The sequence below is a fragment of the Dermacentor albipictus genome, chromosome 4 (genome assembly GCF_038994185.2).
Source record: "Dermacentor albipictus isolate Rhodes 1998 colony chromosome 4, USDA_Dalb.pri_finalv2, whole genome shotgun sequence".
Classification (NCBI taxonomy): domain Eukaryota; kingdom Metazoa; phylum Arthropoda; class Arachnida; order Ixodida; family Ixodidae; genus Dermacentor; species Dermacentor albipictus.
Window position 1 is genome coordinate 36,707,126 of NC_091824.1, and position 26,520 is coordinate 36,733,645.

At 44.6% G+C, this 26,520-nt stretch overlaps 1 protein-coding gene across 4 annotated transcripts in view; it reads right to left on the minus strand.

The window, feature by feature from the left end:
- Positions 1 to 244: 244 nt before the first annotated feature.
- Positions 245 to 26,520, minus strand: part of Hat1 (histone acetyltransferase 1) — a 30,737-nt gene continuing 4,461 nt past the window's right edge. For 3 of the 4 annotated variants that reach the window (XM_065453865.2, XM_065453864.2, XM_065453861.2), the window contains exons 4-11: positions 26,081 to 26,204; positions 23,432 to 23,573; positions 19,606 to 19,759; positions 18,725 to 18,829; positions 18,047 to 18,156; positions 11,181 to 11,332; positions 3,775 to 3,891; positions 245 to 2,607 (exon numbers count right to left, since the gene is read on the minus strand). In XM_065453865.2, coding sequence (XP_065309937.2) covers positions 2,431 to 2,607; positions 3,775 to 3,891; positions 11,181 to 11,332; positions 18,047 to 18,156; positions 18,725 to 18,829; positions 19,606 to 19,759; positions 23,432 to 23,573; positions 26,081 to 26,204 — 1,081 coding nt within the window. In that variant the 3' untranslated portion in view covers positions 245 to 2,430. The remainder of the gene's footprint in view (positions 2,608 to 3,774; positions 3,892 to 11,180; positions 11,333 to 18,046; positions 18,157 to 18,724; positions 18,830 to 19,605; positions 19,760 to 23,431; positions 23,574 to 26,080; positions 26,205 to 26,520) is intronic. The other variant, XM_065453862.2, reaches the window with a different exon arrangement.

A 26,520-nucleotide genomic window follows, 5' to 3' on the forward strand; every position in this document is an offset into this window, starting at 1 on the left:
CATCCTAAAGAAGTATTCAAGGCTGTTCAATTTTATGAAGCTCGTGAAATGTATGCCTTTTGTATTTTTGTACTTGTGTTAGGTCTTGCAAAAACAAACATGGGAACAACTCCACAATCCACCTATATGCGATGCTAACAAACTTGTTTTTCACGTCTGCTATTCCAGCGTAGGCAATGTCACTACAGTGCTGTGTCGCTAAAAAAAAAAAAAATGTGTAAAAGTAACAGAGCACCACACTGGCTTGGATAGCGCAAGGATATTTTATTACCACAAATCAAAGAAATTGAACAAAACATGTGCAGTAGAACAAGATTACAGCTGCGCACAGAAATAACCCGGAAGTACTGCAGCACAAATTATGAATGTGTTAAGGCCCACAGGTAATCAGCCCTCAACACTACAGCAGAGTCTAAATAATCAATTATTCAGGCTGCTTGGTCATACAAGATGATGATTGTTTTCACCCACCCTTTCACACTAGTTGACTGTGACAAATGTACAAGTTACCGCATACTGATGAGTACAACTGTCTGTTTTTATGTTTCAACCATGAAACTTAAAAAAAAAAAAAATAGACATAACAGCATGAGCCACTAATACTGAAAGAACTTGGTGTGCTACATTTGCGAAAGAGGGAACACATTAGCTTTCTATAGCCCTCTAGCCACCTTGCAAATAATGATGGCATACATTATTTCGCCTAGAGTGTACTTTTTTTAAGCAAAGCTTCTCATGCATCAAGGTTATCCACAGCTTCTAGCCAAGTTTACCACAGGAAAGTTCAGCACTTCAATCATTCATGCCACCCTGAGTAACAATGTAAGGGTGACCAACGTTGTCCAACTTTGGACGTGCGTCATGCAATCGAACCAATGTTTTTCAACACGTGTCATTCCAAATAACACTGTAAAGGAAACCAAATGCTGGGTCAACATTGCCCTTGCAGGACCTATGCTAACGTATGTAAGGCCTACATTGGCAATCACACATGCCATCTCAAACAATAACTGGGATTAATGACTGGGCCAACTATTGTCCACTGTTTCGTTGCTGTGCCTTAAACTATAAAATAAAAAAAATCATTTGAACAATGTGGGAATTAAGGTTAGCAGCATGCAGACGTTCCTATCGTTTTCCATGGCTTCGCTAGAAAACACAATGTAAGTTTCCTTTACTGTGTTAGGGGTACAACTGTGCTGTGTAGTTGCTTTTAAACTTTTTTTAAGGTGTGCTTAGTCTTTCACATACATAAAATTTGCTTTAGTTTGTAATTTCATATCAACTAATAAACCATGACACTTGAGAGTGTGTGAGCTAGTAAATCTAGGTTACATTGAAATGGCACCACCTACAATGCGTAGCTCCCGATATTCTCCAAGAAATAATTGTTATCTCTGTAAAGTCCTGAAAACAGTTGGGTAGCAGCAGTTGGAGACTAAATAAGGCTAATCACTTTGCCTCATCTGGTAATTTGCTAAGCATAAAATTTACCAATGGCAAAGTAACCTTAGGAACTGTAGCCGGTTAAAATACCGCACCGGTTGGGGGAGATGTTCAGGAAAACAAAAACAGAGCAGACAACAAAAAAGCAGCAGCTGTCCTCTGTCTATTTTTGCCGTCTGTTCTACTTGCATTAGTTTCTCCGAGTAACCTCACGAATCAAAGGGTATGAAAGGCTACAAGTACAATCGAAACCAGAGGGGAAAAGTTAATGCAAATCCACACACTACTCTTATCAATCATTTTCATGCTGGCCAGATCTGCATATTCGCAATTCGTGCAGATGCACATGCCAAATCTTCCTTTAATGATCTCCTTACAAAACTCTGCAAGGTGGTCAATCTTGGCGTGAGTGCTTCAACAGCTGCAGGCAACCCTCCCTGTGCGAGGAAGCTAGCTCGCAAACCCTGGGAGGAGGCTTGTCTATTTAGGCACTGGCAACTGTATTAGCAGACTGGATTGACATGAGCTGAATCAACAGCTTTCGTGCTCCTAGAAATGTCTAGCAACAAGAAGCAGACATATATCCATAACCGGTGCAATAACAGATGACTTCCATTCACATTAATTCCTGACAGTCTTAAGAGGAAGTGCCAAGCACACGATGCACTTTAACTTAGTCATTTAAGTTGCAACAAACCTCACTGAAACTGGGTTACTCGATGCCGAGCACTGCAATATCCTCAGTTTCCCTGTATTCAGATAGAGGATTCCTCTCAAGTCAGATCTAAAAAAAATAAAGAACGCTTCAAAAATGACGGTGCTACAGAGACGGTGTTGTCGCCTTGAATAACAGTGGCACACGGCGTGCAGTCTCCCCTCGAGTAGGACAACATGCGGAACATGGACGACCAAGCAGGCAAACACGCACGCACCAAACACAGGATGAACAGCGCACACAGTTGTGGTGGCGGCACCGCCGCCGCATCAGCTCCTCGGAGCGACGGCGAGGCGCTCGATGGTGCGCCTGTACTCCATCTCCAAATCCCTGTACTGACTCTCGAGCTGCTCGATGCGGTTCTCTGCGTTCAGGCACTGGAGCGTCGCGCGGAACTCCTCCGGCGACATCGTCCGTTGCAGCTTCTCAACATCAGTCTTTTGCTTCTGCATAAGAAAACAACCCAAGGGCACTGTGAACTTCGAACATTGTAAAATTGTTATAGCGCAAAAAAGACGCGAAGTACGAGTGACATATCATCATCATCCTATTTTATGACCACTGCAGGATGCAGGCCTCTCCCTGCGATTTCCAATCACCCCTGCCCTGTGCCAACCGATTCCAACTAGCACCCGCGAATTTCCAAATTTCATCGCCCCACCTAATTTTCTGCCGTCCTCGACTGCACTTCCCTTCTCTTGGCACCCATTCTTTAACCCTAATGGTCCACCGGTTATCTGACTAACGCATCGTGCGCTGCCATCTACCAGAAGCATGACAAAACAGCGAGACGAAACCAGCTCGTCCATGGCACGGCTAGACAGTTAAAAGTACTGTCGACAAGCTCAGCTTGCCCTTGGCCATTTTTACCAGAGATGGGCGTACAAACGCAGCTCATCTACAGCATGGAAGGGGTGAAAGGAGTCCTTTTCAGGGATATTAAATATTGTGCCGCAATGTTTCTGTTACCTAGGGGACAACAATTCAAACTCCTTAAATCGAATTCAAACAAGCAAGTAACATACCCACGAGCAATATTGAACAGAATGCACTGCTAAATAGCAGCTCTGCAAAATCTGAGCAAGAGAGAGCCAGTGGTTTGCGAAGAGATTTGTGTATACCTGGCACTCTCCTTTACACGGCATTCTGTACGTGGATAAACTCAGTTAGTTGGTAAAGAATCATTGCAAGCAGCACCACCACTGTGCTGCAGAGACTTTGTTATTAAACTTGAGCTGGCAGGTCAGTTCAGCACCTGTCCTGTGGTTCTCTTTTATGTCCATGTCTTTCTTTTCTTCAATTCGGGAAGATTCGCCACAAGGCTTATGGAGGATAAAAGGAAAATCACATAGAAGCTTCCAACTCTCCATTGTACGGGGACTGCAGCAATGTCTCTGTAAACTTATAGCCGGTCACCCAACGGGTGTTGTTTATGGGTACATCTGGCTTTAGTTCAGCCTTTCTTAGGATCTTAAGTCTGACTGCCCATATTCCAAAGCACAGCCAAAGCAGATTTAAAGCATATGTCCATTTCTAAATAGGTGCTGCTCGCAATTGATTAACTATGCATAACTGTTGCTATGCCAACCGGCCAAAAGAAGGGTCCTTCATACCTGGTAAGGTGCGTTTAGCCGGTTCTTCACTTCAAGGCGGTACGCTTTGTACTGGCTGGCATTCGCAGTGTTTGTTGCTCGTAATCGAAGAATCTCGTATACTCTCCGTGCCTGCTTCTAAAGAAAGAAAATGGGAAGGGGGAGGTATAATAAAGCATGAACGTCCTAACAACTGCTCACGAGCAAGAAATTTACTGAGAACAGGTTTTGCATGTATGAAGAATACATTTTGCCTCATGCAGAAGTCTTTCTTTAAGAGCATACTAAAGGGCACTCAACACAAAAGTGTAACGACATTGTTTCTTAATGATCCATGAACTTAATTCACAACCTTGAGAAAACAAAAACACATAAAGGTAACGTTGTGGAAGCAAATGCGCCGAGGTGTTTCTGAACATGAGCTGCAAGTTCTCAAAATACAATGTACGCTCCAATACAAACACATGAAGAACGTATAATTGATCTTAAGTAATTAGCCAACCAGGCATGCAACAAAACATATTCAGAGTGGCTCAATATGACTCCATACAATATGACAGTGCTCTTTACTCATCCTAAGTATGCCACTTTTTTTGGAAATTTTGGTTCAAATAGCGCGGAACACCTTGCATATTCGTCAGTCAAGACCCACTGGGCAAATGCAAGCACGCTAGCTTGAACATTTTCCCCAATGTTGGCAGCGCAAATCCAAAGCAGATCTGCCATGTCGACTGCTTTTACCACAAAAGAAATTCAAAAAGAGGGCACATGGCTTGTCACCTCGTCTCACAACTGACCCAGATGGCCTCCAAATGGGGTTTCAAGGTTCACATTTTAATTCACTCCTCCCTCATGTCATGAAATCTGACCTTGGAATACCCCAATGTAGGAGACTGAGGCTGACCCGGGCCTGAAGGGCAATATTTTAGCCTCCCATGTGTTCTATGTATTATTTTACTATGGAAGTAGTGATGGTTATACGCTGTCGAACGCATTAAGTACTGGGCATTGCATTTTTTGCTACAACACATCAACTATGCGGAAATGGAGAAACTGTTTTGTTCAGCATCCACTGAGCCTATTTTGTTTAGACCTGCTGCTGATCTCATCTGATGAGATCTGATTACATATGTCTGGTGAATCAACTGACTGTAGGAAGCGTATTTTTTATTCAAGCATTCACTTTCTTTTTCTTCACGAAAATAATCAAGCATAGGAAAGTTTCAATAATATGAAGCATAGAGTGCAGCACAACATTGTATTCCCACAATATAACTAATGACAATATAAACAATTGAATCAACTGGAATGTCAGCAGCAGAAAAAATTGGTGTCATACTCCACTCTGAAACTGTACCATGACTTTACTACTACAGAGCACACCATGCTGCCAATCCAAGCACATCTGTGTCTCGGGGATCAGGCTTCTTCTAGGCATGTTCACTGGAAAGAGTGCACCCATTCGTGACTGCCATTATAACTGTGGCAATATGCACTCCGTGGGCACCATGGAGGCACGAGTCCTATGAGATCATTTAGCATGCAAAAATGAAAAACATTATACAGTGCAATGGGTCTGCAATGAAATGACCTGTAAAGCAAAGGACTGATTAAGTCCCGGTCAAATTCCTGTTTCACGTGTACTGTGGATGCCTCCACAACGAACTTGCCCATAGAACAAAGAAATGTTTAGGCATTCCCAATTCCCAATATTCCCAATATTTGTTGCTTTACAACGAACACCACGTAGTTGCGTGACCGCTGTCCTCCGCAGACGTCGCCAAGGTGGACTCTGCGCTAGCGCTAGCAGCAGCATTAGCGATGCGATTGATGGACGTGCCAATGTCAGAAGTAGTCCTACTGCCCTGCCCCACTAATCGTCAACTCGTACACTGCTTGTTTCAGCACATCAGTGATCGCAATGGCTGACGAATGCGTCGCAGTTGATGACGATGTGATGATGTACAGTCGAACCCACTTATAACGATACCAGTTTTAACACCACAGTCGAACCCACTTATAACAATATTCAAGTGCCACGAAAATTCCATTCTTATAACCGATCACTGTTATAACCGGGTCGCATGAAAAAATCAAAATAGGGGAATGGCAGAGCTGATTTTAGAAAACTATAATGGCGAGGAGGTCGGTGCCCCTCCCCACCACCGTCCTCCATCCGGCAGCTGATTGTGCTCACTCGTTTCACTGCATCCTGGGCGCTGCGATCACGTGTAACAAGGCGTGGCTGTCGGTATTAAAAAATGGCACTGCTTTAACAACTGTAAAAAGGTGGTGTCACGGGTGGCAAGCGATATGCGAGCACCGCCGAGGCATCACTCTGGTGGTCCCAAAAGGGGCCTTTTAAAGAATGCGAGGAGGTTGTCGTGGCAGCCTGTCAGCTTAAGAAATACAGAAGAAACGCTACGGCGAGATTGCCGCAAGCGCCTCGCCACATACATCTCACTGCATTGCACGAGAAAACCTTATGTCCCTCAACTTTGCATGCTTTACGTAAAGCTTGCCGACGTCCTTCTCCAAGGTATCCAGGTGCTCCACGTAGTGCAGCAGAAGGTTCCTCGCGAAAACGAAGCCCCGGAGGGACTTGATCATGCCGGGCTTCCTGTGAGGACAACATTGAGGCAGCCTGCCCTACTGCATCATTGCTGCCGTTGTCGCTATCCAATGCAAACACGTTCGCGACAATCGTCTCATCAGTTAGAAGCACTTAGTTTCCAGATCTATAGCCGTGCGCCTTCTTTTCACCGACAATGTCGTGCATCGCCGATTATCAGCAGGCGGATCAGCCATCTTCTGTTTCGGCAGCGAGTCAAGCGAAGTTGAGAAATTGCGTGGCCAGGAACAACTTCAACAGAACCAACAAAAACGAATGCGAGCGATTAGGCTGTTTGAGAACTGCCGAACTGCACTGATTGAGGAGCCAGCAGCCAGCGAGCAACATGCGAGCAATCTGCTTGCGGCGCAGTTGGTGCGGTCCATTTGTGTTTCAGAGGATGGGGTGGCGTAGAGCTATGGGCACAGCCCATTCGTGTTTGGAGGGGCGGAAGGACGACGAAAGAGAGCCACGCTCTATCGTGCAGTGGCTCGAATTTCTCGTTTTCTTTTTTTCTTTCCAAGGATTTCGCATTTCATTACCTTTCAGCTTGGATACTCAGCAGCCAGATTTCATCGTTATAATTGATAATGCGGCATCAGGGCATTGTAATAAGTGGGTTATTTCACCATGGAAAACATACAAAAGTTGACGGTGCAGCAGCCTCTCATTGTTATAACCGATATATTGTTAAAACAGGTATCGTTATAAGTGGGTTCGACCATGTATCAATCGTAACAATGAGAAGCTGCTGCACCGTCAACTTTTGTATGTTGTGCATGGTGAAATAACCCGCTTGCTACAATGCCCCAATGGCATATAAACGATGAAGTCTGGCGGCTCGGTGTCCGAGTCGAAACATAGTGAAATGTGAAATCCTGGAAAAAAATTAAGAAAATTAGAAATTCAAGCCGCTGCACGATGGCCCGCTGCTCTAACGGTCGCCGCGCGCTCATTTTCCAGCCTTCTCCATGCGCCTCTCTCCCGTCGCTCTTCCACCCCTTTGAACACGAATGGACTGCGCCCATAGCTATACGCCGCGTCGCCCTCCGAAACACAAATGGACCGCGCCAACTGCGCTGCTTGCATCTTGCTTGCTGGCTCCTCATTCAGCACAGTTCTGCAAACAGCTCAATCACCTGTGTTCGTCTTTGTTGGTTGCGTCAAAATCATTCCTGGCCACATGGTTTCTCAGCCTCTTTTGACTCGCCGCCGAAATGGAAGATGGCTGATCTGCCCACTGATAATCAGCAATGTCACAAGACGTTGCCGGTGAAAAGGAAGCGCATGGCTCAGGCGCGTACCCAGGATTGTTTTTCGGGGGGGCCCACTACCTCCAACATCATCATCATCATCAGCAGCAGCAGCAACATCATCACCATCATCACCATCATCATCATCATCATGCCCAGCTACATTTTTTCCTCTTGATGTCAATTAGAATATCGTCTATACCCGTTCGCACTCCGATCCAAACCGCTCTTTCTCTCTCTTACCGTTATGCCTAGCAATCTTCGTTCGATCGCTCTTTGCGCGGTCCTTAACTTGCTCTCAAGTCTCTGCCCCATATGTCAGCACTGGCAAAACGCACTGATTGCACACCTTACTTTTCAATAATAATGGTAAGCTTCCAGTCAGGAGCTGGCAATATCTGCCGTATGCGATCCAACCTATTTTTATTCTTCTGTGAATTTCCTTCTCATGATCAGGGTTGCTTGTGATTAATTTGCCTAGGTAAACGTGCTCCTTCACAGTCTCTAGTGGCCGACTGGCGATCCTGATCTCTTGTTCCTTTGTTGTTGTTGTTGTTGTAGCCGGTGGCACGTGTGGCTCCTACCCACGATGGGGGATTGGCCAAGAAATGGGTGGATTATTCCAAAATAATATAGAGCATAAATTTCCTAATATCTATGCGAATAGCATTGAATAGGGTTGAATTACCGGCTAACATAAAATCAGGAAGGTGCTGTTGAATGAGGAATAATTAATTTAAAGGTAATAAAAAAATAGAATTTAGCAGGGCATTCGTTTAGATTCTGTAAGGAATGTTTGGACAGCGAAGCATGCATCCCTGTGGCTGAATCCCAAAGTGGACGCCCCGAACAAAAGAATTGCAGGTTCTGTCAAGTCCAGGCCAATTCTTCGAAAAGGCATCTCCAACAATCTTTTTCTTAACGCAGCAAAGCGGCGGCAAGATAGAAGAAAGTGCTGTATCGTTTCCTCTTTCTCACAAAGAGAACAAAGGGGAGAGGGAACCAAACCCGACCTGTATAAATTGAAATTTAGGGAGGGAATGCGGCAGCGTAATTTGGTGAGGCAGACCTCAAGCATCTTTGTGTAACAAGATTCGCTATGCCAGGGAAATGCCAGGTTTTTATACTCTGGAGAAGCTGTCAAATGTGGGTTTCTGGGTTTCTGTGGGTTTCAAATGTGAAATAGGAGTGAAATAGGAGTTTCTGTGAAATAGGAGTTTCTGTATCCTGTTCATTACTGTTTCTAAGTGAGGTATCGTGACTCCTCTTGGTACTGTATGCAGGTCAGCTTAGAATTTTTCCGCTGCTTTTACTATATTTTCGAGATTGCTGATGATATTCCCCTTTTTATCTTTTAGTGCATACATCATGGTTTGTCCTACGCCAGGTTTCTTTTTTACTGATTTCAGGATGCGTTCATTTTTACGGCTTCTTCAGTGTTTCTCATGCTATAATTTCGAATATCAGTTATTTTCGCCTTGTTGATCAGTTTTGACAGTTCCGCGAATTGCGTAACGCTGTGCGGCCGCCAGTCCCATACAACCGCCTAGAGCGCAGGACTCTGCGATTCTATACGTACTGCGCTCACCGCGAAAGGTTAGAAAAAGACCCACATAAGCACAGCAGAGAAGTGGCTACGTGAGGCGGTTCGACCGATAACTGTAGAAGCGTCATTCAAAACAAGTAATTGTTCTCCACTTCCGGCGGCATTTTCTCTACTTCCTTTTTCAATAAAAAGATGTTGATCCATAAATAGTCTCATAAACAACGCTTAACTTTTGTATTATTCGCTTTTGCTTGCAGTTTGGTTGTTGCCTTGGCTCTCTCTCTTAGTAAATCGCTTAATTTCTCAACTCCTTGCGATTTTTGTTTCCAGTTGCCAATTTTGCACGAAAAGTGCTATACAGTTAGGGAAAAACAGACGAGGTAACGGGCGACAGTCATCTTGCTTATTGGTTTAAGGGTTATTGCAGGGTTTCATGATGGACGCTCTTTCACATTATTTTATTTCCCACCTTATCTAACCCATATCACGTGTATATGGTTCCGGGCATCTGCCAGCGTCGCGGCCAGCCGTAACTCAAGAAAATAATGAAGTAAAGGGAAAAGTTAAACGCAATTGGCGTTTTCTCCGACCGCAACTCGTTCCATGAGAGTACAGACCAGCTGAGTAACAACCGCATCCCTCTCGTGATCCCAGGATCAGCCTAAACAAAGAAGGTTGAACTAACAAAAGCAACAGCTATGCGCGTGACGGTTGAATAGATGGTGACAACTGAACGCATCGCGAGTTAATCGTGGGGGTGCGGAATCTATGAGAAAACTGTCCTTCACATTACAAGAGGTGCCGATAACTACTGCCGTCTAAAAGGAGTGAAAAAGGCAGCATAATGCTGACCGATGAACAGCTGTCAAGTCTCTTCTGGTGGCGCTTTAGGAATGTGTGAGGAGTGGTGGCTTGGGTGGGGAGGGGGGGGGGGGAGAGGGCGGTATGCCACTTGATTTCGGGGGGGGCCCGGGCCCCCCCGGGCCCCCCCCCCATGGGTACGTGCCTGGCATGGCTATAGATTTGGAAACTACGTAAGTGCTTTGTAAACTAAGTGATTCTGACAGATGAGGCGATCGTCGCGAACGTGCTTGCATCGGAGAGCGACGGCGACGACGGCAGTAATGAGGGGGTAGGGCAGGCAGAGCTCGTCTATGATCAGCTCTGCCATCCCCCTATATTGATTTTTTTCATGCAACCCGGTTATAACACTAATCGGTTATAATAATGAAATTTTTGTGGCATTTGAATATTGTTATAAGTAGGTTCAACTGTAATAGTAACTGATGACCGACGTCTTCAGAGCGAGCTGGACAGAAAGGGTGCAAATGTTAACAAAGGCAACAGTGATGCCAATCTTAAACAAAGCAAGGATTTTGACGTCAAGGGAAGTGATGGTGGCATTCAACGATGTGCATCTTTACTTTGCATAGCTCATACGTTTTGACATGCAACATGTTGTGAATGTCAGTGCAATAACGTTGGCTGCCATGACAAATTCTGCTAAATAAAGTGCACAAGAAAGTTGGCGACTTATTTTGCCAAGTCTCTTTTTTAGTTTATGATAAAGAAAGGTATTCTTTTAATGCATAGCATTCTCTGGCTAGGTCTCCAGGAATTTCTGTAACAAAAAATTTGTGGCACCATCTACATATGACAAAGTGCATTTCAGCTGTTTTTGTTTGTTAGGAAACAAACCACCAGGTGTTCTAGAAACGCCTGCATAAAACATAGTCTGCTGATAGTATATGCTGTGTGAACCTCTCAGCAGCTTATGCTATCCATGGACTGTGTTTTTTCATCAAGCCCGAGGGGTGGTTCAGTAATATGAGCATAATATTTGGCTCACATGTTCACGACAGTATCACTTAGCAACCATGACAAAAAGGCGTTGCAGCGTTCAACACTCTGAAGAAGCAACGCATGGCAATGTCACAGCAGTTGACTTGGCCAACGAATAGACAAAACGGAACCAACAAGAACACATTAACACAAGCAAAAACAATCTGCAGCATACCTTGTTAACCTTCAGTTTCTGCTGGGCTTCTTTCCACATCTCTTCAGAGAAGCCTTTGAGCAAGTGTTCCTTCGCAAATGAAGCAAGCTTCAAGCAGTTTCTGGCATCGACAAAGTCTCTGAGTCGTGTGAAAACCTCCGAAGGATCTTCCACTGTGGGAAAAAAATACAATCTTCATGAGCTCATGCACAGACGACAGGAGCAGATGAAACGCAGTTATGCCAACTGGATTTTGCTGAATATCAAGGTGAAAAAGAGCCACAGAACTGTAGCGTACATATACTGTGTTGCTTATGGTGAAAAAGTTACTTCTCATGCATTATCTTGTAGTTGAGGAGCGTAATGAAACTTCAAGAAAAAAAGCTGTTAGCAATTACTGTAGAAAGAAGAAAGCCAGGAAAACTGCTTTAGACACTCACAAAGCTATTATTAGCTCATCAGCAGATGGCTAGGATGCAGAAGCATCTGTTATATTGCAGTAAAGAACTTGGTTATAAAACTACAACAGTTGGAATTGTAAGCAGTTTGTTGTGATGGTAGGTGATGCAAAAACTTGCCAGGAATCTTCTAAGTTAGTGGTTCACTGGTAGTTTACACGGACAGCTATGGGGTCTTCAAGACTTGCAGGAAAATTTTGTGTCCCACTTTCCTTTTTCATTCTTATGCAGCTGTCGACTCCATAATCATGGCATGAAACCTCAATATCTCAAGAGTGGCACAAATAATTAATCACAGCACCTTTTAGGTGGCCTGTTTAAAACATGTGCCGAGTGTGGGCAAGCTTCAGACACGAAAAAAAAAACTACAGTAGAACTTCGTTGATTACGATCTTGTTTCGTGCAATTTCCCGGAGCCAACGCTCTCGATCGAGAACATAAAAAATGACCCAATACAGTTGCAATTCTTTTTTACTGTTTGATATGTTCCTGGAAAACACTATCTTTAGGCACCGGTGTTCAGTAAATCAGCAAACTGCAATTTTTGGACACATTTTCCGGCCACTAGATCTCATGTGAACAAGAAAAGACGACATGAAGCATGCACGATTGAGAACAATAGCCGTCCACCGGGACGACTTCCCCACAGTGCTCGGCCATCCTTGTCACGTGAAAATGCCAATGCGCACTCAGTTTCCCATTCCAATACCTAGCAAATATCCTAGTAAGTCGTTCTACACCGCATTGACAGCTATCACCATCAACCCGACTGCGATAAGCATGTTCACCTACCTGCCTTACAGTGTGCATGGCATAGTGCCATTAGAAGCATACTGCGTGCTTTCAGTAGGCAATGCCAATAACAACAAACGCGGCGCCGTTCCCTGCTGCAAGCGGCACAAAGTGAGCATTGTGCTTCACTATGGCGGCATTACATTCCATCGTTGCTGACCAGCTCAATTTTGTTTGTTTCCCATCCAGTGCTGGGCCATATCGAAGATACATGTATCTTAGACACTATCTTACATACGCCTTGGTTATTTTTCATCTGTATCTTTGATACTCTATGGGTATGTTGCATCTGTACCATGATAGGCCTGGCAAGACACGTACCAGTATCTGTATTTATGATAAATGAAAGAATGTATTGTTTATCTTAATATACAAGATAGTGGCTATCGCAACATCACCGTGCGAAGCTATAAATGTTAGAGAAACTCCACTTCTCAAGCTGATAATGCTGCCACTAAGCCACCTGAATAAAACTAAAGGCAGCGACATTCTTTTACCTTTCCACCAGAGCCCTCCAGCGAGGCCAGGCAATGAGGTCTGCGTGTCCCTATTGGTGGAGCAGAGTCACGCCATGGCGCTCGCACTGTCTCGACAAAAACAAGTGCGCGAACGTCTGCGCGCAGCTGACCTTTTGGGTTCTTGATTTTTTTTTTTTAATTGTGTCGGTGCCATGACACTTGCTTGTAGCCACCGTACTGTGCTGCGTACATCAATGCCTGCAGCAATTTTTGCGCAAATTCTGATGCCGCTGTAGTGCCGTGATTGTGGTTTCTCTTGGGTGGTGCTTTGCCTTGAAGTCTGCAATGCAAGAATGGGGTTGCCATAGGGAAGTTTTTCACGGCTCGGATTTTTTCTAAGTCAGGCAGCACCCACAATATGGCCAAGGATCATAATGCGGCGATGGCCAAACGGCACTTCGATGAATTCGACTGAAGTCGAACATGGCGAACATGTCAAGAATCGCTGAGAGGCGGTCGAGGTGTGTATCAAACGTAGGCAAAAACACAATCACATCGTCTTAATAACTCAAGCATGTATACCACTTGAACCCATATAGCAGAGAATCCATAATTTTCTCGAATGTTGCTGGGCAATTACATAGACCGAAAGACGTGACCTTGAACTGGTAAACCCCATCAGGAGTTACAAAAGCCATTTTCTCTCGGTCCACTGGGTCCACGACAATCTGCCGATATCCAGATCGAAGTTCGGTAGAAGAAAAGTAAGCGGCACCATACAGACAATCAAGGGCATCATAAATTCGAGGCAACGGGTAATCTTTCTTTGTAATGTTGTTGAGGTGTTGACAGTCCATACGGCCCATCCTTCTTTTTAACTAAAACAACAGGAGATACCCAGGGACTGGAGAATGGCTCGATAATGTCCTTTGCAAGCAACTTGTTGACTTCCTGCTGGATGATGTTTCGCTCAGACGGAGACATTCATTACGGGCACCGGTGCACAAGGCTGGCATCGCCTGTGTGAATGTGATGCACAACAACAAACGTCTGGCCCAATGGCCGATTAGTGAAGTCTAAAATAGCTCGGTACGACTCCGGAATACGTATAAAGGCTTCAGTGTGCTCGGGCAGAAGGTCACTGGCGATCATGCTGCGAATTTCCCAGCTGCCACAAGTCGTCTGCGCCGGAGTGCCCTGGGGAAGACATGTAGCACCTAGTGCAAAAGCTTCTAGCTGAAAGTCTTGCAGGAGGCAAAGGTGGACTACAGAAAGCCCCTGAGGAAGAAGGACTTGCTTGAGAAAGCCAAAATTCACAAGTGGAAGGCAGCTTCTGTTAGATATAATGCTCAGAACCGTGTAAGGTGCAGTGATACCGTGCATGAGCAGGATGTCAGTAAGAGGCGTCATGTAGTAGTCGCCATCTGGATCCGCTGGCGAACATGACAATTCGACATATGTCACGGTTTTAGATAGAAGGCGAACGAAACTGCTGCAATGTTAGCAAAACGGAGGCAGTTGGTCACTATGTTCACAGAGGCGGGGCAGTTCAAAGCAGAGGACACCGGCGGAGCAATCGTTATGGGCAGAAAGAAAATCAAGTACAAGTATGAGGTCGTGAGCACACTCCGCAAGGATCATAAAAATACCTACCACCTGGTAACCAGCAACGGTAACCCGAGCTGTGCACATCCTAACAACGGCAACCGTTGCGCAGTCAGCAATACGTACAACTCAGGCCATGGGAAGTGTAAGAACCTTCTTCATGCAGCAATGAAAACTGGCACACATGATAGAGACATGCGCCCCAGTATCAACCAAAGCTCTGACAGGGATGGCATTGACGTGGAATTCAAGAGTGTTCCGGTGGGCATGTAAGGGCAAACGAGGATTTTGGGTAAAGGTCGACACTGCACCTTCACCTCCAGAGGCTGCACAGTATAGTTTTCCAGCAAAAAGTGATGGCATAAGGACAGCGAAGGAGAGCGGTGGCGAGTCAGTGAACGAGATGGACAGCGATGCGGTGGAGGCAACTGGACGTAGCGGGTACTTTGCTCAGGGACATTGGGCGCAGAGGATTCGGTGCGAAGAGGATGAGGCTTGCAGTCCGGAAGAGACCAGAGTAAGTGGGAAATGGGCTATGGGACTGAGAGGGCCACTGGCTGCGGCAATAGCAAGCAATGTGTCCAACTCAACTACAGCAGACACAGATAGGCTTATCATCGGCTGTTCTCTATTTCAACAGGTTTCTGGAACGATGAAGGTGTGCAGTCTGCGAGGAGGCCTGTCCACGGAGACTAGCGCGGTATCAGGAGTATTCATAGCGCAAACAATAGAAAGGAGACTAACGTTCGCAAATTCCTGGCAAACAACAACCTGGATCAATGAAACAGCTGTGTCGAGGTCTCGAATACAGTGGGTTCATAAAAAGCGCCTTGAGTTCTCGGCTGACGATGCACACCACGTCATCTGATGGGGATGGCTGACAAGGAGTTGCATTACAGGACGACGTTGCAGCGGCATTCGGTCGACACTCCAACTGCGGAAAGATATGCTGGCCTTTCACTTGCTCGAGACGACGAAACTCTTTGAACACACTGTTCATGGTGGTCACGTTGGTGAAGACGAGCAGATTGAACGCATCATCTGCAATACCCTTCAAAATATGGCTGATCTTGTCAGCCTCGGACATCTTCTGGTCAGCTTGTAGACACAAGGCCAGCACGTCCTGTATGTATGATACAAGTAAGGCTCAGTTGACATCTGGCTCTGTTACCGCCAGTTGTTTCTTGGCGGCAAGCTGTCGACCAAACGGGTTGCCAAAAAGGTCGTGGAGCTGCTACTTGAACGTGTCCCAGCTGGTCATATTGTCTTCATGAGTCCGAAACCAGACCTGAGGGGTTCCGCTGAGGTAAACTATGACACTGGCCATCATTATACAGTCGAATCTCGATAATTCGAACTCAAAGGGGCCCGAAAATTTGTTTGAATTAAAAGAAGTTCTAATTAAAGGAAGCTAATTGAATGGCCAACTTACCTGCAGTGGAGCATGTGCACTGAGCTAACACATCAGTGGGAAGTTCCACAAGATTTATTCACACGTATTTACAAATTACAGTCGGTTATTAGGAGTATCAGAGCTCTTAATGTGACAGGAGGCGGCGGGTGCACGCGCATATAATAAAAGTAAATATATGTCCCATGACAATTGCCCCTTCGAACTTTTTGTACACTTCACCGCATATGAATGCTGTATTGGGGCGAAGTTGATTTTCTGGAGAAGGCATTATGCAACACACTGTGCTTTCCGCGCTCCAAAGACATTGGGAAGGGTTAGAAAGACAGAACTGGCGCCATTGCTAACAGCGAGGAATTGTTTCGACGAAAAGCACACCACCCAACAGCAAGAAGCTTGGTTCTTGCTGACGTCATACGCAATGATGTCATACACACTCCTGACGTCATACACAATGTGGCTTGTAACTGAGTAGGACGCAAAGTAGGGTGTTCGAGGCAATTAATTAAATTCATATGTAAAACATCTGTGCGACTATCAAACCTGCTTTCTTGAGGACATGACGGAAGTGTTCAAAGGAATGTACCCAGCGAATTTCATTGACATCCGTTGACATTGAAAAATCGCCAGAGTTGCCCTTTAATCAACCTTGCCTTAACACCACAGATTGAGGGTGCGACTCCCACCAAAGATTGTGGGTTAGAGTGCCTTAATTATCTTAATGAACTATCTTAATTATTCAAAACTCAGTGCCAATGGCCGTGAGTTGAAGTGCCTTAATTAACTCTATCTTAACTATCTGTGCCTTAATTCATTTTGCCTTATTTACACCAATGGCTGTGGGTTCGAGTGCCAAAACCTCTATCTTGATTAACTGTACCTTAACACCAAAGGTCATGGGTTCGACTCCCATCAATTTTGGTGCCATTAGATTTTGGTGCCATAACACCGGACAGGCAACTTTTCGCACACCAAAAGCCGTATGTTCGACTCCCACCAAAAGCAGTGGGTTTGAGTGCCTTAATTATATATTAATTATATGTGCCTTAATTAACACCAAAGATCATGGATATGACTCCCACCAAAGGTCATGATTTCTAGTGCCTTAATTAACTCTATTTTAATCAACTTTGCCTTAACACCGAAGGTCGCGGGTGCAACTCCCACTGAAGGTTGTGGGTTCGAGGACCTTAGCTACATCTTAATTAACTGTGGTCCCGACTCTCATCAATTTGGTGCCGTTGAATTTTGGTGCCATAACACCGGACAGGCAATTTCTTGTGCGCCAATAGCCGTGGGTTCAAGTGCCTTAATTAACTCTATATTAATTACCACTGTCTTAACACCAATGGTCGTGGGTTCAACTCCCACCAAAGGTCGAGGGTTCGAGTGTCTTAATTAACTTTGTTTTAACACCAACGGTCATGGGTTCACCTCTCACCAACTGTTGTGGGTTTTGGTGCCACTTTTGGTGGCACATAATTTACATAATTACATAATAATCATAGTAATTATTATTAGTAATAATAATAGTAAGCACATAATAGTACATAATTTTGCTGCTGTAATGCCGGACATCCGATTTTTCAACCCATGATCTGTCTAAGGCTTTCGCCTTAGACAGATCATGGATTGCCATGGATCATGGATTCATGACATGAATTTTTTTTAAGCCTGCCCTGAGTATACGCCCTTTTCCAGGATACAAACAGACTTAATTGACAACGATTTACCTTTATATGCAGCAACAAATATGGCACAGTAAATATTGACAAGCAGCCCATTGCCTTTTAGATCGCAGTAAGTTTTTCAGTGTTGCCGATTTCACCTGTTTCGGGGATATGTCTGCATAAACTTACAGAAAGCAAGTACCCCATAGCGTCTTTTTACCGTCAGAAGATTTCCAATGAAAGGTTTAGAGACCAATGAGCGAAATGATTGGGAGGGGGAGGGGGCGAGGGGGACAAAACATTTGTCAAATCATAAGCAAGCCTATTCATAAACTACGCGGAAAATGCAAGAGTTGGCAGGTATGTTTTCACACTGTTTTCATGCTTTATGAGGTCGATAACCTGACTGGATGCTGATGTGAATTATAACAAACAGTATTCAACAGCAACAAACACACCGCAAGACGTCAGGACAGCAGCCGCCAGGACATACTACCTGTAATGTCCAGCACGTCGCTTCGGTCTCTGTAAAAGTTGTACACTCCCTGCAGCAACTCCGTACCCAAGCCCATCTTCTGGTAAGGAGGTAGAACTAACATCTGGCTGCGAGAGAAACAGAGAGACACAGTGGTACACTACATCCTTTTAATCAGTTGACTGGGCTTAATGTCTTATACAGGATTCACAGCAGCCCTTGTGGGAAAATTTTCAGTGGTTTCCAAGGGCCTTTCAAGGTCCTAACAAAGCGTACTTAAAGATTAAAGCACCTCGATGCCTGACAGCTGGAAAACAAAACACTGTCTTAAACAACGAGCAAACGTACTATCGTACACTTAACGAAAAAGCGCTTGCTAAGTCTTTTTTGCGTAAACTGTAACCAGCCACCACAAACATGGCTCCCTACCACGAAGATACTATAGTATCATCAGATGACTGGCTAGACACTTGGCTTGCATAAACCTCATGGTCAGATACACAAATAAAATGTACTACGCTTAGCTAAACCCAAATTGCAAAAATCATGCAAAATGCATGATAAGGAGAGAGAGAATCTAGAACAGTCTGGACTACCATGTTGTTTGGCACGGTCGGAACCAGCTATGACTGGCGGCTTATCCGAGAATCTCAAACATCAAGAAAGCGCATTCTTACAGTTAAACGTAAAGCTCACCTGATCCTTGGCCTGATGTGGGTTGGATAAGCATAGTATCTGTACACTGTTGCGTAGCCAACGAAGGGGTAGCATGTGACTCCATCCACAACCCTTTTCTCATGTCTGTATTTGGTGAAAAGACCAGACAAAGAGCACCTCAAAATAAGAAAGTAACCCTGGTACGAGCCATAATACATGATCAGATACAGTGACCCACATTTCTACTGCAACAATATTTAAGACACAATAAAGAGAAATACCAAATCAGTGTAGACAAACTAGATATTGCAAGAAAACTCTATTGTCATTAATTTCACATAATATGTTGACTGCTACAAAAGAAAAATTCAGGTAAAAGGTCCATTTTCTTTTAATTTCATGCAATAACTTCAGTACTGCTACGTCAGTGTAAAAGAATGGGTGTGTTGCAATTCTGGTCAGCACTGAAAGGAGTCTACGTTGACTGCTAAGAAGACAGCTTCGAGCCCAAGTAATAGAATGCACTGGTATCTGGAAGACGTGTCTCTACAAATTGATACCACGTTGTGTTGCCAAGAAAAACCTAAGAAAAGCATAACATAGTTTATATTGAACATATAAGAAAGCATGACTATGTTTTCTTGTGCACAGGCGAGCTTCACATCAAGTTTTCAAGCACTCTGCTCAGCTGCCATCTTATTTGAACAGCGAAGTAGACTGCACCATTTTTTTTTACTTTGATGCTGTCTCTGCAAAGCCGCCTTTTTTTTTTACCAGCTTCCTTAGAATTGGAACTAAACTTACGATGGCCGCCGTCTACTTAGCTGCCTATGGCAAGTGGTGGAACACAGTCCACGAATGCTTCTACCCCAAGTAGTAATCGAAGGAGTAAGACCAGAGCATCAGATGGGCACACTCACAGGACAAAGTACTCCCACTTCTCGTCATCCGAGTCAATGTACGAAGCTGCATCAATGAACCACAGGATGAAACTCTGCATGCGAGCGTGATAATCCAGAAAGCCAGGCGTCGTCACGCCTGCCGAGTACAGCTCAAATGTACGCGACAGGCCACCTGGGTAGAGAACAAGTGCACTCGCAAGGTTAGTACACGGACACTACTCATCTGAACACCTGATCACTACAGCATGTGCCATATGGTGGCACTACAAAGGAATTATCATGGAGAGATGAAGTAGCGAACAGTGCCCTCAGCATGCAGTCAGTGTTTCGACAAGTGGACTCGTCTCAACTTGCTATACCATAAAGACAAACTTTCTTGTTTAAATGTTGGCACCAGGCTGATGCTTCCATTGTTAAAGCACTGTTGATTGCATACGATAGCTGGTTTATTGCATACTGTAGCAGGTTATACGCGTAAAAATACACTGTATACTGGCAGATGTCTGTTGATGTTCCAGGCTGGTTTGATGCCCTTCCACTGCCTGTGAACAGAAGTTGTCTTTGATGGGAATGCTGCTGTCGAAGGGCTGGCGCACTCACACCATTGTGTTTAGAATTCCTAAGGTCAGCTGACAGCAAAACCTAAATGTTTGAAAGTACCATGGCAACCATTTTGAACACAACAGTACTTCCACCGCCAGGTGTCTCCGATTGCCCGTGGTTTGAGAAATTCACTCCTTGAAACCCACAGTTCCAGATGTAATTGACTTCGGTATATTTGCTGTGCCTCTCTCAACACCGCGTTTTCTCCTTCGCCTTCTGCAGGGGCGGGTAGCAAGGGGAATAGAGGAATGGTTCCGGGAATAATACACCAAAAAGGTTTAGGTAGGTCTCTGTGCTTCTCTGAGAAAGACAGCTGGTTGTAGTACCCCAACACTGGCTGTCTTGTCGACACGAGCTCACGTGCATATTCTCGCCTGCTGTCAACAAACTGCTGGTTCTGTTTGTTTGGTCACGATTCCTAATGGTTCGATGCGGATGGACGTGGCGCTAAACACAATAACAGCTCATAATGATCAAAGAAAAAACAAAAAGAAAGACTACGAAAAAGTTTGGAGGCACAACTCAAAAGCTACTGTATTTTCTGGTGTATAAGTCGTGGTTCTTTTTTCTGAATTTTTTGTTGGTGCATCTTACAGACGCACCGTTTATATACAGTCAAAATCGGGTCGGATGCTGTGGCCACTCCCTCTGTATCGAGTGGACATCAAATGAAGCTCCACCGCACGTCACCTTCTGCCATGCGCAGCAACTACCCTTGATTGCACTCGTTGCCGTTGTTGCTGCGCACTTTGCTTGTGTCAAGGCAGCCTCACTAAATGTGACATTGCAGGTGAAGCAAAGCCAGCGAAGTTATGACGTCAAATTCAAGCTGCATGCAGTGCAGTTGAATATGCAGTGGAGCATGAAAACCAAGCCGCAGGGAGGGAATTTGAAGTCTGCGAGAAAGTGATCCGAGACTGGCGCAAAGCTTCCAGCGAGCTCCGCCAGCGAGTTCGAAGACGACAGTGATGTGCCAGCGGAACTCAAGTCCGAAGTAGCTGCATTGCTTGTAAGCGGCTCATAGGAGGACGACTTCGATGGCTCTGACAAAACGCCATCATGTAAGCTATCAATAGCATTGTTCATAGCACGTTGAGGTAGCCTGCTCTACCGCATTATTGCTGCCGCCGTCGCTATCCGATGCAAGCACATTCGGGGCAATCGCATCATCGGTTAGAAGCACTTAGTACTTAGTTTCCAAATATATAGCCATGCACTTTCTTTTCACCGGCAACGTCGTGCATTGCCAATTATGAGCGGGCGGGTCAGTCATCTTCCGTCTCGGTGGCGAGTCAAAAGAGGCTGAGATAACACATGGCAAGGAACAATTTCAACGCAAAAGACAAACACAGGGCTGTTTGCAGAGCTGCGCTGAATGAGGAGCCAGCGAGCAAGATGCAAGCAGCGCAGTCGCACGGTCCATTCATATTTCGGAGGGTGGCGCGGCGTGGAGATGTGGGCGCAGCCCATTCATGTTCGGAAAGGTGGAAGGGCAATGGGAGAGAGAGGCGCGCGGAGAAGGCTGGAAAATGAGTGCGCGGCGGCCGTTCAAGCAGCGGGCCATCGTGCAGCAACTTGAATTTATCGTTTTCTTTTTTATTTTGAATGATTTCGCATTTCACTACTTTTCGGCTCGGACACCGAGCAGCCAGACTTCATCGTTATAACCGATAATGCGGCATCGGGGCATTGTAGTAAATGGGTTATTTCAGCATGAAAAACATACAAAAAATGACGGTGCAACAGCTTGTCATTGTTATAACCGATATATTGTTAATACCGGTATTGTTATAAGTGGGTTCACCTGTATTCTGTTACATTTCATCTAAAGGCACAGCGAACCGCATTTTGTTATGTTCAATACTTTTGCTTTAAACGTTGAAGTTCGCAGGCTATCACAGCAAGAATGCCATTTTTTACCCCTAATGTTTTGATGACCATCAAGCAACCCTTCATGCTAGGCGATACTACTACGTGCCATTCAAATGCGGAGGAAGTAAGCTTTCAAATGCAATACAGATCACATCTTCATAGTACAGAAAGCACAGCGCATCCACAAACAATGTCTAAAATGCAGAATGTGTGCCACTGGAGTGGTGCCACAGCCTTAATGCAACTAATGTAACAGCACATTCCTTTCTCATGAACATAGGTAAGTGCAAAGACGAACGGATGGCATTGCATTGGGATCAATGTGTTCGTACAAGACCAGCCGGAAGAGGAACTTGTTCTTGGCCTAGTTGGTACTTGCTGTGAGACGTAATTGGCACTAAACAATCGTTGTCATAGTTGATAGTGATCATGTATGCTTTTCTTAGCAGAAAATATGTTTCACACAGCAGCTGCATTCTGATAGGGGCATTATCCCCTTCCGACTCCGTATTCATTATCATAGACATCAGTTTTCATCATTTTCGAGATTAAACAGAATTTACAGGTGAAAGCATTTATGTTCTAAGCTAGTCAGATGCACATGGCAACAACAGATCAATGGTTTGAATGCCTTAGTGCAACTAGTTTCTCAGATAATTGATCATACTTTGTGTCTAGATTATTCATCATCATTATCAGCCTGGTTACACCCACTGCGGGCAAAGGCCTCTCCCATACTTCTCCAACAATCGCGGTCATGTACTAATTGTGGCCATGTCGTCCCTGCAAACTTCTTAATCTCATCCGCCCACCTAACTTTCTGCCGCCCCCTGCTACGCTTCCCTTCCCTTGGAATCCAGTCCGTAACCCTTAATTACCATCGGTTATCTTCCCTCCTCATTACATGTCCTGCCCATGCCCATTTCTTTTTCTTGATTTCAAATAAGATGTCATTAACTCGCGTTTGTTCCCTCACCCAATCTGCTCTTTCCTTATACCTTAATGTTACACCCATCATTCTTCTTTCCATAGCTCGTTGCGTCATCCTCAATTTAAGTAGAACCCTTTTCGTAAGCCTCCAGGTTTCTGCACCATAGGTAAGGACTGGTAAGACACAGCTATTATACACTTTGATACTATTATAGCTATTAGCTATTATACATTACATCACAACAACCGAGAAACTCACGAGAACACTTCAAATCCCGCGAGACAATGTTGTAATAGCGTTGCAATGTTATACATTTCTCCGCTTTGGTAAACAAAGTTTTTCAAGTGTATGATGCTGTTAAATGCTTTGATGTATATTCTCCTCATACAAGAATAAATTCAATGGGAACCATGGGGAACAACGCAATGAGACACACACCTTTTCCAATTTTGAAGGAGTGAAGTAATTCACCAAATGGCCGGAATGTGGTTTCTTTAGGAAGTATGGACACAAACTCATCAATGTTTGTGTGAACACCAGAAGGCAGTTTCTCCAAGACGGTTTTGAGCACATCATCAGCCTGAAAGCAAGAAAAGCTGTATGAGTGGGCATGGTCGATTTTCCCACCGACAGAAATGCATCTGAAATTTCAAAGGACTTGAGACAGGCAAGGTAGATTGATTTATTCATGGTGTCTAACAGGGCTATGACACACTGTACTGTAGGGCTCAAGATTAAATTTGACCACATGGTATTTTCTAAACTCGCACCTAAGTCTAAGTACATGGCTGTTATTGCATTCTGCCCCCATTTAAATGTTCCCGCGGCAGCAGAGGATCGAACCCGCAACGTTATGCTTAGCAGCAGAATGCCACAGCCACTGAGGTACTGTGGCAGGCGACAAGTTTCTCCATAACCCACTTTAATGCAGTGCAACCCTGCTGATACATTCCTCACTGTTGTGTTTTCCCGGCTGCTATGTCGTGTTTTCATGGTCCTGACCTCAATCCCATTGACCCCTATGTATTATGTCTCCCTTCGATACGTCACCATTCTGTAATGCTCCCACATTTTACGTTGAGTTTGAATGCAGCAGTCACATACATTTAGCCTTGGAGAGGGAGATTTGTCCTTACACATTGCTGCAGATGATAAATCTATGTGTTGCAACAAGTGACCGATACGCTGCAACAAGTGAACAATATGTTGCAACAAGCCAGAGCGGTTGCACAAGCATATCAGGAGAAAACGTGCACAGAGCAGATGATGAAGCATTCGAAGTGGTGTGCATCAATTAAAACCTACCAGGAACTGAGTGCAGGGCTACATTTATTTTGGGACTGGCAAGCATGCATAACCGCCAATTCCCTTTAGTCAGCTTCACCACAACAGAGCCACGTTATCTGGTGAAGCATACCAAAGGTAGAAAGGGGCTACTGTCACGGAACGTCGTAGGTGTCCCTTAATTACATGTGTGCAGTCGCTGCTCACAGTACAAGTGCCAAGACGTCTATTAACTGTACCAGCAGCCATTCAGAGCCATTTCTTACGTTGCTGCGGCGATTTGCAGCCTTCCTCACTGTTATGCTTTCCTGGCTGTTAAGTTGTTTTTTCGCAGTCGTTTGAAAAACGTATCAACGGGGTTCTACTGTAGTTACTCACAAATGAAAATGGTCCAGTTCATTCAATTTCTTGTGTCAAGTGTTCCTTGAAGTTGTGTAACACCCTCAAATTTTTTTGTTCAACGTCCCCCGTATTATACAGTGAAACCTCGATATAAGAAAGTTCTCGATATAACGAAGTATTTAATGTTATATAACTTTTTGTCCACATAACACCATGTATTTAGAACCTCAATATAACGAAGTATGTTTATACACAATTTCAGTATGATGAAACATTGCGGCAGTGGGTTGCTGCGCCAACTTGCAATGCTCTCCGTGGCTTTCACAATAGGCGCATTGGCGGGACGTGCTGCAATGTAATGGCAGCAGACACGAACTGAACTCGCATAGGCAAACTTGTTGTCTCATCTTGGCATTGTTCGTTTAAGAGAAACTTGGCAATGTCAAATAGTGAGCTCAGTCTGCATGGAAAACATCGTCCAGAAGGGAAAGATTTTAATGTTGTATTCGACATTCGGTCATAACATATTGTTATATGTCTTTTTTCCCTCATAGGTTGATACTCTTAAGTCAATGCATCATTATATGTGGTATCGTCACAAGTGGACTGCACTGCGACAAATTGTTCCATAAGAAATGGTACTTCTTTTTGTATAAAGATAACCTGATGTTTTAATGTTTCAGAGCAAGGCACCTGTAGACTGTAATGTGGCGGCATGAAGCAACACAGCTCTTTTTTAAAGAATACTGCATCTGGGAGTTGAACCCTGTGGGAATCATTATGAAGGTTCACATTTTCCCGTGTTCCTATGCGTGCCACAGAAGCGAGGAGAGTAGACGCCTTCTTCCTCTCTTCCCGTGCAAGGAGCAGGACAAATTTTCTCACGGTGGCGCAACCCTCTTGCAAACCAGTTGCAAACATAGACCACCAAGTGGCCGCAGCACCCTGCGCCCATTGGGCAGTCAGCGCAAAGAACAAGGCACGGCTGTCGAAATCGGCGCAGCTGATGAACAACAGAGGAGAGAAGACTTCGAGCCATGATGAAAAGAGGACCCCAGGTTACACATCTCATTTCTATCCTTTGTTGTGCCTTGCCTTTGTTCACCGAACGACCCCAGCAAACGTTTGGGCCATCCCTAGTCTGCGTCTAAGCGAATCCACTGGTAGCAAAAAACATTGTTGTGCTGGTTATTCAACAGTGTGTTGCCATGTTTCTGCTTGTATTGGTAACAACGAAGCCCTGCTGTACAAGGCATAGGGAGTTGGCAATCAAGCCTAAGCTTTACGTACGAAGATGGCTCAAGCGAAACCCCTGTCTACAATTAACGACCTCCTGCTCATGCAGATTGACACAACCATTGAGCCAACGCAGTGGGTCACAGAGAAGGAATAAACTTCCCGCTGGCATAATCACATCAAAGGTTTCCGAGACAATGTGCAGAGCAAATAGGAGCAGCATACCTTGAGACCGTCACTCTTCTTTAGATCAATTTTTTCCGTGTAGGACATGCCAAGGTATGGAGTAAGTGAGCAGCTGCCATAGTACAGCTTGACCTGCAAGTCCCGGTAGCCAAAGATGCTTTCCCTGACAAAAAAAAAAAAAAAAGGAAGGGGGAGAAATAAAACAGGCACGTGAGCAAAATTAAACCGATAGCGGCTTATTTCTTAAGCTGTGCTAGTGTTCTTGCTCTTCTTGCCAGTTTCTCATTCTGCATTTTCTATTCATTGTTTTTTATGGCTGGGTCTTCTCAATTCTTTAAGGCACATTTTTTAATGAATTTTTTTCTTTATCTACTTCTTTTTTCAAAGGTAGTACTGTTGCCAATTACACTTTGCCATAGGATGTTCTTTTATTTTTATTACCCAAGTGCCACCAGCATTTGGTAATTGTTTGTTGTGTC